Here is a 13745-nt window from a genome sequence, read left to right as displayed (position 1 = left end):
TAGAGATTCGAGTTTATATATAACTCAAGATTAGAAAGAGGGATAGTAGGAAAAATTACCAACAATAACTTCAAAATCAGAATTACGATAACGTATCATTCCAATGTATTCTAAGGTAGACTATAGTTAGTTTACCAACCATTATTGCGATGCATTCATTATTGCTCGCAGTCGAAATCATACAAGACATGGATAATAAAACTACAATCAAAATTCATTACATTTTGAGCAAAGCATAGTGTTTCCAAACTAAGCGCAACAAGTTCAAAAGATTTAGAGCCCATAGTCAATGAGTTACTGTTGAATTTAACTTCATAAATTGCTAGGTTCTTGCCTTTACTGAACGTGCATTGGGTACATATTATTTGTGGATGTATGTGTGTGTGTGGCCCTACCACTAAGGGATCACTTTTTTTTTTTGTGGCCATTTTAAGGGTTCCCACACTTTTAGACTGTATTTCGGCATCTCGACTGTTTAGTTTTTATGTTCTAATGTATAAGTCATTTATGCAAATTTTCAATCAAATTTATGATCATTAAGATATCGAACTAAATTAAATCAATGGAAGAACTGAATGTGTACAACTTAAACCGTTCGTGTTCATAATTGTAAATCGCAGCTATGAATGCCTTAATGATTATCAATTTGGCTGAAAATTTGTACAGATGATTTACTCATATGTACATAAAACCTGAACGGTTAAAATGTGAATATGTGATAGAAAAATTGGTCTAATGTGCGATCCCTAAAATGACCAAATCCCTCACTAGAAGGGCCCCATTGTTTCTATGTGAGAATAGGGAACGAGAACTAAGTATGAGGCAAGGTAGAGAGGGAGAGAGAAATGACACAAGAATATATAGTGGTTCACTCTGCACTTGAGGCAAGGCTACGTCCACTTAGATATTTCACTATGAGTGAGGCCAAGTAGCTTTTGTAGTATACAATTGTGGGGATCATGGATCTCATCCATCTCTAAGAAAGGGAGGACTTCCCTTTATAGCTAAACGAAGTCTCATTCTAGTTTACATTTCCGATGTGGGACATAATACATATATTTACTTCTCTTGAACCCTTTTAGAGAGCATGGGAGGGAGGCCTCCCGGGGAGATACAGGCCGACCTCCACCATAGAGAGGTTAGCTCGGGTGTCGGTCTACCAGATGTATGTTGTAGGCGGGACTAACCATGTCGCGGGGTCCACCTATGAGGTCGTTGCTTATGCTTGGCGGTATGTAATATAAGTGGTATCAACACCTGTATATATAAAATGATCTCTCACTAGAAGGGCCATGTATATATGAGTAAATCATCTTTGCAAATTTTCAGCTAAATTGATAATCATGAAGACATTCATAACTGTGATTTGCAATCATGAACATGAACAATTCGGGTTTAACAGATTTGATTCATCAATTGATTTAATCTAGTTTGATACCTTAATTATCATCAATTTGGCAAAAAATTTGTAGAAATGATTTATACATTATAACCTAATAACTGAACGGTTGAGATACTGAAATGCGATCGAAAAGTGGGTCTCACAAGAGATCACATGAAATGGCCAAAAAAGAGACCCCTTAATGGAATGGCTCATAATTTTTTTTCTTTTTGGCTAAATTCTTGCAAATAAATTCTGCTTTTGGGTCAGGTGGACTTTGGGTGGCGAGTTAGTGCTGACAAAGTTGAGTATTACGGATCCATATCTCCTGCGCATGTTGTCTTTGCCATATAGTAATTGTGCAAGTTTTTTTTTAGTCGGAGCCCTTCTGGCTCCTTCAGTCAGTCATTATAGAGTTCCAGTGTGAAGTCTAGTGGTCATTTCTGTGTCAGAGATGTTGCCCAAATTCATTGTAACCAGTTCATTATTAATGAAGTTTCTTATTGATAAAAAAAATATATATATATGCTTTTGGGTTTCTACTGATTCATTGATGTAACCAAAAAGTTAAATAAATTCATGGATATTAGTTAACTCATATTTCATTTTCTTATATAGTAGAAAGTCACTTAGAAAATTGGAAATAGTTTCTCTTTATTTTTGTTTCCTTGATCAATTGACTACACATAAGCAGTATTCGAGTTTGGGAGTTTGGATTAGTGATGTGATATTTGACTGATGAATTAACATAAGAAATGTTACGTTTTAGGTTTTAGATTTTATATATCAAATAGCTGACTGATAGATTCCAATATCACATGTTTTGTTTGGTTTAAGTGTTCATCACTTCATCTGCTGTGATTTTAGTAAAATCTAGTTACTTTTGCCTTCCTTAAGGTTAACAATCGCTTGTTTAAAGGGTTAACCAATAGTCCCATACCAACGGTTCATGAACACATTTAGAAGCAAAGGACCAGTTTTGTGCGGGTATTTCATTTGAAATTTCGGATTTGGTCCATAGGTTAAAAATAGAAAGCAATTGTTTTTTTCCTACTGTACGTCAAGACAAACGAGATGACACACCATTCCAATTTCAACTGCTTTGAAAGAGGACGCTCGAATAATCGAATTCATCCCTCAGCAAAAGTGAAAGGACATACGTACCCTCATGCCCCCAGGCATACATTATTTTAATTGTGAAATGGTTTTGGTTACATTTTGCATACCTGCCTAGCCTTAATGAATCTAAGTGGATGCGGATCGATCGTTTCTTCATTTCAAGAAAATCTGATGAATCTGGGAAATTGGTTGATAGCGTTGGATGCATGAGTTTACATGTTTGATGTAGGCGTGATGAATAAGAAAAAAAGAAAGGGGCATAGCGGAAAATTGAATGGAGGAAAAAGAAAAAATGAAAAAAGGGGATCCTATTTGATATATGAAATGGAGGCGAGGAATTGATTGGTTTGCCAAGGTCCAAGGACATGCAAGTAGGGATGGCTACGGGGCGGATTGGGGATAAAGATCACAATATCATTCCCATTGCTATAGTCATTCTCCACCCCATCCCCGCTCCAATCTCTAATAAAAATATATTTGGATTCTCATGAAATCACAAAGCTATAATCTCTAAACTGATGATGACATGCACTAGCAATTTGTATCACCGCAATCTATGATGGACTTTAGTTCTGGATCGTCTTGCCAGTACTTCATGCAACCTGGCAATCTAGATTTTCTTTTATTATATTTATATCATGAAAACTCTTGGGATGATTGGATCTCAGCTCCCATTCAAGGGATCTATATGGATATCATAATGAAAGGGGAGGCTAGTTTCTCAGGATAATATTGCAGAGAGAGATTTCTTATTTAGAATCTTGGATTACCTTTAAGTAAGAATTTAATTCATAGAATGATCGAGCTGGGTCTTTTTGTTGTCTTCTAAGGTTATAATCTTAGAGCTTTACTCAACATTTAATCAAAATTTAATCAAATTAACACTTCCATGGCCAAAGTATACCAAATTCATATTGCTTTTGCATCTAAATATCGAATAAAACATGGGATTGGATATGAAGTTTTTTTAATGAATTCGTTTTTGTGCAACAAACATGTAAGTGGCTTCGTTTTGCTTATTTAATAAAAATTGCTTTTTAGATGAATTGATTTGAATACAATTTCCACATAGGTAATGGTGTGGGGGTCGTAGCTTTAGCTAAGCATGTTTTGCATGCTCTCTTAGCATTAAATATGGAGATTGAAGCATGTAAAGCAGGTCTCTTACTTGGTATCCACCAAGATTGGACGGAAGTAGACGTTGAAAGTGATTCTATCATTTTGATTGCTGTCTTGAAAAGAGGTGAGTAAGATTTGTCAGTGGTGGGACGTGAGTTGGAAGATTGTAGAGTGCTTTTCAGTTAGTCAACATTCGTCACATCTATAGAGAAACAAATGGTGTAGCTGATAGATTAGCGCACTTTGCTAGTGTTGGCTTGATTGATGATGTTTGGTTAGGGCAGACTCCTGTTATTATTCAGGACGTACTCTACGAAGATTATTGCATGTAATGTATCTAATGTGGCTGCATTTATCAAGAGTGCTGCTGCTAATGCCGGTTTTCGGACTTGGGTGTGTGTTGTTGGAACACTTGAGTTCTCGGTTGGATTTTCGACTTTGTTTTCGAGGCTGAGCTTTGAACTTTTGAATGAATAATTGGGGTCCTCAGTGCCATGTATTAGCAGAGAACTGCCAATTGGAGAAGGATTCATGTCTGTTAGTATTGCTGGGGAAAGGGTGAGAACCATATTGGCAGCAGCAGCAAGCCAGCAATTAAGCAAAAAGGACTTGTTGACTAGAACATAGTGATGGTGTCTCGGCAATAATGACTAATAAGCTACCTCCCGGATTGTTTCAATACCACAATGTTCGGATTGCAAAAATCGGCAAAGTTAGAATCTGCCAACCCATTTGCTGTGCACAATTCGGAGAGAAAGTGTTTTGAGACTTGATGACTAATTTACGGAGGTTAACAAAGGTGTTCAAGTGTCGACTACAGGGATGCAGCAGTTGATGTGTTTGGGAGGGTGGACAGGGATGTGGTAGTCGGAAATCATTTTGGGGAGCTAATGGGAGCAATGCCTTGTTCTTGGGAGAGTACGGAGGGTGGTCTTGTTTCTGCAACTCAGTTTGGGTTTTCAAGAACTTGTAATTGAAGTAGATTAATCCAAAGCAGCTCAGCTAATCAACGACCAGAGTACATGCTGCGAAGAGAAATGTTAGCAGCAGCAACTGACTGAAAGAGCGGCTCCTGAGTCCTTACACGGTGTTGTTTCGTTCTTTTGTTCTGGGCAATGTTGTACCTGTTGTTATATGGAGGAAAGAGATTGAATAACCTTTTTCTAGTAGGGGACTCATTTTGTTTTACATTAAAGCTGAAAATGTCGCATAATAAGTTCTAATATTGATGAACTGTAGTTACCCAGAATTTTGATAACGAATTAAATTGTTCCGTTAGAAACAAGTAGGATGTAGTGATTTGTGGTTTGGCCATTTGCCTGAATTCTGAAACAAACAGTTGTTCAAAATCTAAGACGATCTTTTAAAAGAACAGTAAAGTTAGATGGAAGATGCAATTTTTCTACTCCAGAAAGAAAAGGCGAGCTATTGTTTAAATTATCAAGAATCCAAAATGAGCCAACCCGTCAGTGAACAGAAGCCGTTTTGTGCTTGTATATCACTTCAGACAGTTGGCTGTGGAGTCTTGACTATGATAAAACACAGAAAAAGCTAAAGCTTTTAAACCAAAAAAAAAAAAAAGGCAAACACAAATCCAATCTGCGAATCCCATGAGATGCAAATATTGATGAAACAGATTCAATCTTCACAACATAATTTCCCCACATCTAGTATAACTTCCCAAAATAAGCCTCTAATCTGCACACTAGTACACTTTCGGGGCAAAAGATGCTGTGACTGCTCCTGAAGTCCTGCCAGCACCAAAATAATCAAGAGATGCATTCGAAGTGGCAATTAATAGGATAAAGGACTGCATCACAGAATACGATTTTAAGTGTTTTTACTTACTATCTTCTGGAGGTAAATGCAGAATTAGTCATCTTGTCAAAGTAACAACACAATAAACTCAATAAGCAATACAGGAAACGAGTTTAAGTGTCTTTCAAGTATGTTTGAAGGTTTAGAGGCATACCTGCCATGCTGTTTCCCAACAAAATGCCGGCCATTGGCCATTGATCTGTCCAGAGGAGCTCCATTTCCACCATTAAGAAATACAGATGACTGGCTGGGAGTAGGTTCAGGCCCATTCATGTCCTTGGATTTGCTCAAAATTTTTACGTTCGTCATACCTCCCGAAACACCAAAAGATACACCATTTAATTGCTGATTCTGCTTTACAGACTGCAAGTGAGCATTATTTGCATTTGGAGTAGAAGTAACCACATTTTTGGAATCAAGAGATGATATCTTCTTTAAGCGGTGAGTCTGTGCCACTGGAGTAACAGCCACAGAAGGCAAACATGAAGAGTAGGGGGATGATGTTGCTGCAGCAGCAGCAACTCTGGCAACAACGGCTGTAGCTGCTATCATCTCTTGAGCTCCTTCACGCAGCTGAATATAGTCCCCCTCAATCACAAATAACTGAAAAGAAAAATTAAGGTTCTCATGAGATGAAAATAAAATAAACAATCTACACAAACATTGATGCATTTGAAATCATCACAGAACTCACTTCAGTATGAGCAGCAACGAAATCATCTAGCTTTCCATACTTTTTCTTGTAATCATGCCAGTCTAAAGGTGCAAGCATCTTCCCAAGCCTATTCGGCAGCTGTATTTGGAACAAATAACAGATCATTGACTAAACAGTTGCTAATAGAAACAGAAAATGGTATGCTCACTATAGAAGTTTTGGTAGCTAATAGGTAGGCTCACCGTCGAACTGATCCTAATTCTACCACCAGCTGGTATTGTCCGAACCATCCAAGCCAACAATGACCTTTCATCTAGAAGAGCGGTCTCCGAAGTCCTACCCACTGATGGTGCATTGGTGTGTCCAGTTGAGACAAAGGACTCGGGCAAACCTGTACCAGGGGAATTGTTTATTGTAATTTCATTGAGATTGACTGAATGGATTGGAGTGTCAGATTTTGAGGACTTGGTAGCAGAATTTGGTTTCTCAGCCGTTAAAACTTGTCCGTCTAACCCATGATCGATCAAGGTCTGAACATTCTGCTCATGTGCCTGTTCGCATGTAAATTAAGCTGAGTATCTTCCACTAACTACTGAAAACCTAACACTCTGACCAGCTCCAGCCAAGTAAAAGAAAAAAAAGCAAAACTAAAATTTTCTTACCTTGGTTTCACTGCTTGATAAGTGGTTTAAAATGCAGTCATATCTTCATAATTGCTTGGCTATTGAGTCTTTTGTTGGCCTAAATTATTCTAATTATATCATTTTTCTGATTTGCTAGGTCTGATACTTGGATGAAGGAATTGGACAATTAAAGGCCCATTGCTGCACTTGGACTTGGAGGTGGATACGTTGACTTGTGTGGTCAATTACTAATATGTATAATTAATTGTTGGAGAAGAGATAAGCCTCTCACGTGACCAGCTTCCTATCCTCTTCTCTACTCATTTGAAGACACTCCTTTGCTTTGCAAAACGCAGCTCAAGCTTTTCTGACATTCAGATTCAATTGCCTTCTAATTAAGGGGATTGAAGGGGTACCTAGCAATTAAGAAGAGCCCAGTTTTTACAAGCTCCTTGAAGTCAGTTGAAAGAAGAGTTCAATTACAATTGAATGTCTTCATGAATTGGGGGATTTTGGCCTACATGAAATCAGGAAGTTCAATCAAAAGAAGACGTCTTCAGGCATTAGATGTCAACGAAGGGCTGGGCAATGAACAACATAAAAGAGAGGTTCGGGCATATTGGTTTCTTCTTCTTCTCCTTCAACCTCAGTTCATCTTCTGCATTGTACTCTTCCAAACTTATGGATCTTTTTGCTTTCATTTTTATTATGGAGAACTAATTTCCTAGCTAAGGCTAGGGGAGAAACTTTGGATTTCCCATGTAGTTTTTATTAATTCGATTCGACAAGAACTTCAATGCAAATTCAGTTTTTGGATGTTCAAGTTTAATTTCTGCATTTACTTTTTGATTGATTGATGGGTATTTGATAATCTATTTCATAGGATCAGCCATGTTTTTCCTATTGTGTAGTAAAAATATCCATGCTTTTGAGACTAAGTAGAGTTGCAGATTGATAAACAATTTCATTGGAATTGTTTCTTGATTGGTTGTTGCCATAGGTACAGTTTATACTTGAACTATTCCTACAGAAATTGATTGGGCCTTGTGTATTTGAACTAGCTTAAATTGAATTCATCCTTAGTGTCAGTTTTCTTGAATAAGTTTCAAGGGAGAGAGTCGAATTAATATGATTGCATAGGTGATTTAAAGTGGAACCCCGAAACCTTAGTGTATGTCCTTATTGAATTTTTTTTCCTCAACTAAACTCATTCAAATTGTCTTCTTTTCAGTTTATTCATCATTCTGTGTTTTTCTCACTGCTCTCGGCGGAAACGACACTTGTACTTCTGAGTCTATACTACTACACGATTCCTGCACTTGGGATTAGCAATCACTGCTCTTCTCAAGAGAATCCAATCTTAAAGAATCAGTAAATTGGGAAGACATTTGTTGCAAGCTTTGATCAGTTTGGGGTGAGACCAAGTAAGTGCTATTAATTGACTCAAGAACCTGAAACAAAATACATACTGTAATTCCTGCCTAATTAAAATACACAAGTCACATAATCATTTACAAAGAAATACCTGTGCTTCCTCAAGGGAAGATGATATCACAGGTTCAGGCTCTGCCCCTTCGCGAATTTGAACATCCAAATAGTCTTGATGAAATGGTTGCCCATTAACAGAAGTTTCATAGTGATACTTTGCATCTGATCTTATTGATGCGCTCAAAGCAAGCGCATAATTTAACCCTGAAAATATCGTTAGTAGTATAAGCAAATAGGGATCGTTCTATTCCGGGGATTAAGGGTACACCTGTCATTGTGAAACAAATAAAGAAAAGTATTATTTACAAAAATAAAATAAAGAATAAATATATACAAGTAAACAAAAATAAGGGGGGGTTTAGGATTCTTAAAATTAAAATTAAAATAAATAAAATAAAGAAAACGTAAAAACATATATACAAGGGTGGAACGCAAGGAACAAAGATCAAAATCAATTCCATGTAATCAAATTCGATTCAAACCCTATAATTGTTCTTCCAAGTCATGAGAGAGGAGTTGATCATGTGAAACGTTAAAAGCAAACAATTTCCCATATTTTACTTTTCAATGCTAATTAACCTAAGCGAAAGCACCTAGATCAATCCTATCAAACATGCAATCAAGCCCTAGAAAGCTAGTCAATCATGACATGTTCAACGCATTAGACATAGAGAAAGGCTATCAACTCAAGTGTACAACTTAGTTATGGAAAAGTCCACCTAATTGCAATCCTCTTCAATTAAATTCGATTCTTGTCCAGAACCTTTACTACTTTTGATTCAAGTTACACAAAACGAAAAGTCGATTTCATGTTCTTAAACCTAGCACCAATTACATGCAAATCCTATAAGTGTCGACCCAAATAAGATAAACATATAAAAGTTTTCTGTAAAGCAAATTTAATCGAACAAACTCACATAAGCAACTTAGAATCACAATTATAGAATTCGAAAACTTTATTTAAACATAGAAATTGGGCTTAAACTTTGCCCTAAACGTTAGGTTAACTAGAAACAAATTCATACGAAATCAAACAAGAAAAACAAAAGATCATCATTACAAGGAAAAAGAATGAATTACACCGTGAGGGGAGATGGAGATGGAGAGCTAGATGGTTGGATCTTGAATCTTGGAAGCAAGCCTTCAAGGTGGATGATGGAGGATATGATCTTCACGGCTCCTTCTTCTTCTTCCTCTCCTTGCTTGAAAACGCAGAACTTTGCAACTAGAGAATGGAGAAGGAAAATGGAAAGGAAATGGAGAGACAAAGAAGATGAAATGGATGAAGGAATTGGTGTTATGGATTCAGAAATTGGTGATTGAGAGTGAGAGGAGAAGGTGTTTAAATAGGGAAGAAAAAGAAGAGTGAAATGATGAGATGAAGAAAAATAATGAAAGTGGAGTATGAGAGTGGTTTGTAAAATATGTAAAAGATGAGGTAATGATGAAAGCAAAGCATGAAGGTGAAGAAATGTGGAAGTGATGATGATCTTTTAGGGTAGAAAAAATGTATCCAAGGAAAAAGAAATGCTTTCTTCATATGGGTGGGAAACATGAATATGTGGTGTTGAGCTGTTTTCAGGTCAGTTTCTTCCCCTTTATTCCTTCAATTTTTTCTCCATCAAAACTTCAGAATGAGCCTTCGACTTCTTCATAAAAAATGTTCCACTATGAGTGTAGATCATCCTGACAAATTTTCAGAGCTTTATTTTATGTGGTTGGGCCGGAAATGCTGCTGGACCTCTTACAGGTCCAGTTTTCCGGTTTTACTTCTGTAGAAAATTGGGCTGATTGTTTGAAGGCCTTCCACTCATATTTTTCTCTGGCACTCTTCATAAGAAATGATCATTTGGGTGTCTAGAATGGATCTGGAGAGTTTCAGCTCATTTCGAGTTCATTTGGTCAGGTGGCCGCTCCTTCTTCCTTGCTTGGCTCTGATTCTCCTAGCCGGAGTAAGAAAATATTCAAGGTTGACTTTTTAGTGCATTTTCATTCTTCTCCATCATTTCTAGGTAATTATGGACGTAACACTCATTTCTTCTTCATCTACTCCAATGTACCTAAAATTAGAAACTAAGTTAAAAATCGATTCGTTAAGGAATAACTAAGCAAAATGAGAGGAATTAACATTTAAAATATTACATTAAAATGCGCCTATCACTTATCAGGTTTTGATCATTTTGGGAAGATGGAGGTTCAGTTTGTGTAGCTATCTGCAAACTCTCGGACGGAGCCTAAAAGGAGAGATCAAGTAACATGAGTTGGTCATTATGGATAACGGATGCTGATCATAATCAAAATAGAAAAGAGGTCTTCGACTGTCAGCACCTGTTGGTTTTGCCACTGTTAGAGAGATGACATTGCAGGAATTGAGTGAAAATTCCCCACATGTGATTGGGGAAACTGTGGTGGCATGGAATGGGGAACCCCAGGTTGATGCAAAACAAATGGATGCATACTAGTCACCTATCTAGGTGGAAGAAAGGGAGGCATCCCAAGTAGAGACGAATGACCAATTGGAACACTAGGAACATGGTCAACCTGATAAACCATAACAATCAACGTTTATGGATAAATAAAGAAAAACTAATATAATTGAAAATGGCATGCTCACTATAGAATAAGCTGCTGGATTCGACTTGATCATATGCACTCTGCTACTCTAGCCGCAATTACAAACCAACGCTTCGCCGTCATCTGGCCTCGGGGAGTCGTCGTCGTCCTGGTGAGCCGACAAAGGGAAGACTACAAGTCCCCGAGGCCAGACAACGGCAAAAGAGTTAGTTCGTAATTGCGGCAAGAGTGTCTATCTGATCCAAGTTATATCCTGCGGCAGCTAATTCTACTAAGAGTGAGAGTGCCGAAAAGTGGACGGCGAAGCCGTTTGGGAATGCGGTGAAACGGCAGAGTCCTCGGTGGCCTCTTGTCGGCTTTCCGGCACCGTCTGGCCCGAGGGAGTCCTCAGTGGTGGCAAGACTTGTTCCGGCGTCATCTGTCTTCGGGGAGTAGTCGTCGTCATGGAAACTAGAGAACCGCCATGGAAACCAGACCAGAGCTTCAACACCGAGAGAGGGTATAGAGAGAGAGCGAGGGAGAGAGACAAAGAGAGTCAATCGGGTTTAGGGTTTATGGCTCGGGGAGTCGATGTCCTCATGGAAACAAGAGAACCGCCATGGAAACCAGACCAGAGTTTCAATTCCGAGAGAGGGTAGAGAGAGAGAGAGAGCGAGGGGAAGAGAGTCAATTGTGTTTAGGGTTTATGGCTCGGGGAGTCGACGTCCTCATGGAAACCAGAGAACCGCCATGGAAACCAGACCAGAGCTTCAATTCCTAGAATGGGTAGAGAGAGAGAGGGAGGGTATGGGTAGAGAAACTGGTACATTTTGAGTGAGAGAATTTATAGGGGTTTAGAGGGTCATGAGAAAGCGGATGCCTAAAGGCTAAAACTAATTGGCGCTTGGACACAAATTTGAAGGAAATTAATTTTCCCGAATGGGGGTATTTTCGGAAAATTAGAGTGGAAACCGATAGGACAAATAATCCAACAACCGAGTTCGGGGGAGGTTCCCTCATGCCACCCAAGCATACAAGGAAAGGACGTATGTACCCTCATGCCTCCAAGGTATGCGTTGCTTCCAGATTTGCTTTAATGGGGAAGTTACTAATTCTTTTACTGCTCATAGAGGAATCCGTCAAGGAGATCCACTTTCACCTTATATTTTTGTATTGTGCATGGAAAAATTGTCCCATCTAATTCTGGAAAGCTGTTAGAGCATCCCAGTCTGGCCCCAAGATTTCTCATCTCTTTTTTGCGGATGACCTCATGCTGTTTGGTTAAGCTAGTGAAAAGCAGGCCCATGTTCTTAAGCAATGTCTTGATATCTTCTGTTCCTTATCAGATCAGTCTGTCAGTTATGAAAAATCTCTCATTTTTTGCTCTCCTAATACCAGTACTGAGATTGCTGGAAATATTAGTAATATCTGTGGTTCCCCTCTTACTTCTGATTTGGAAAAATACCTTGGTATGCCTTTAATTCACTCAAAAGTTAATAGATATACATATGCCTCTATTCTTGATAAAGTTCAAAATAGACTCTCTAGTTGGAAGTGTAAGATTTAAGCTTTGTTGGAAAGTTGACTCTAATTCACTCCGTGAATGCTACTATTCCCAATTATGCCATGCAAACTGTAAAGCTCCCGATGTCTATATATGATGATTTGGATAAGCTAAATAGGAACTTTTTGTGGGGTTACTGCGATGAAAAGAAGAAAATTCATCTCATAAATTGGAACACTGTTTGTTTGCCTAAGAACTTTGGTGGTTTGGGCATTAAAAAAACATCTGATATGAATTAGGCTATGCTTGCAAAAGCTGGATGGAGACTCCACAATAATGATTCTGGATTGTGGGCTACAATTTACAGGGAAAAATACCTTCGTAGTGCCAATCTTGTTGATGACTCTTATGTTGTCCCCAAGGATTGTTCCAATACATGGAGAAGTATTGTTCATGGGGCTAATCTTCTTAAACAAGGCTTGACCTGGAGAGTTGGAGATGGAAGACGAAATAATTTCTAGTTCGATATGTGGCTGCCTCCTTTTTCCCTTCAGAATCATATTCTTCCTTCTGCCTCCTTTAATCTTGCTGATAAAATTTCTAACTTTTGGGATGACCATGGTTGGGACATTGATAAATTAATTGCTTGTCTTCCTCAACATATTATCGACCAGATTATTCGTATTCCTCCTAGCTTTGATGGATGTGGAGAAGATAAACAGGGGGTATACATCTAATGGTATCTTTAGTGTAAAGTCTGCTTATGCTATTTTTCTTGCATCCTATTTGTCAGGATAACTCTCCATGGAAATTCATTTGGAAATTGCAGCTTCCTCCCAAATTGAAGACATTCACATGGATTGTTTTCCATGGCAAACTCTTAACAAATGTTCAAAGAGCCAAAAGGAATTTGACCAATGACAACTGTTGTCCTTTATGCCATCAAGCTCTTGAGACTCTTGCTCACCTATTTTGAGATTGCCCTGCTGCTCAATTGATATGGAATTCTTTCAATATACCATCTTGCGTGGCTAATACTTTTCAGATAAGTTGGAATGGTTGGCTTATGGCTCATCTTCTGTGCAAGGTCAGTTTTAGCTCTGAATTGCAATGGAACTCAATATTTGTATTCATTTGTTGGTATATATGGAAATGGAGAAACAAGGTCATTTTTGAACCAAGTTTCTAATATCCTTTAATCTCAAATCACCTAATCAGCAATGCTGGTACCGAATGGGCTACTGCTCAGGCAAAGAAGTCCTTAAATATTGGTTATTGCTTAAATCTCTTGAATTGGTCCAGACCTCCTAGTGGTATGTTTAAACTAAATGTTGATGGTTCTAGGAATGGTAATTCTGGCAAAATTGGAGCAGGTGGTATTATCAGATGTTCTACTGGTACTTTGATCAAAGGCTTTTAGGCCAATTTGGGCATTGGAGTGGTTTTACATGCTGAATCATGGAGCTTATACTATGGTTTGAAACA

General features: G+C 38.2%; 1 protein-coding gene and 1 long non-coding RNA gene across 2 annotated transcripts; one reads left to right on the top strand and one right to left on the bottom strand.

The window, feature by feature from the left end:
• Positions 1-5004: 5004 nt before the first annotated feature.
• LOC112184404 lies at positions 5005-6845 on the bottom strand. Its single transcript, XM_024322664.2, has 6 exons — positions 6755-6845; positions 6335-6643; positions 6132-6230; positions 5592-6040; positions 5468-5500; positions 5005-5370 (listed from the first exon to the last, which is right to left on the bottom strand). Coding segments are annotated over exons 2-6 (630 nt in total). The 5' UTR covers positions 6383-6643; positions 6755-6845; the 3' UTR covers positions 5005-5369.
• On the top strand, positions 6789-13190 carry LOC121050950. Its single transcript, XR_005804496.1, has 3 exons — positions 6789-7323; positions 7947-8139; positions 13054-13190. It is a non-coding gene; the product is annotated as an uncharacterized LOC121050950 (long non-coding RNA).
• Positions 13191-13745: the final 555 nt, after the last annotated feature.

Source organism: Rosa chinensis, chromosome 1 (genome assembly GCF_002994745.2).
Source record: "Rosa chinensis cultivar Old Blush chromosome 1, RchiOBHm-V2, whole genome shotgun sequence".
Classification (NCBI taxonomy): domain Eukaryota; kingdom Viridiplantae; phylum Streptophyta; class Magnoliopsida; order Rosales; family Rosaceae; genus Rosa; species Rosa chinensis.
This window is presented reverse-complemented; position numbering and strand designations above follow the sequence as displayed.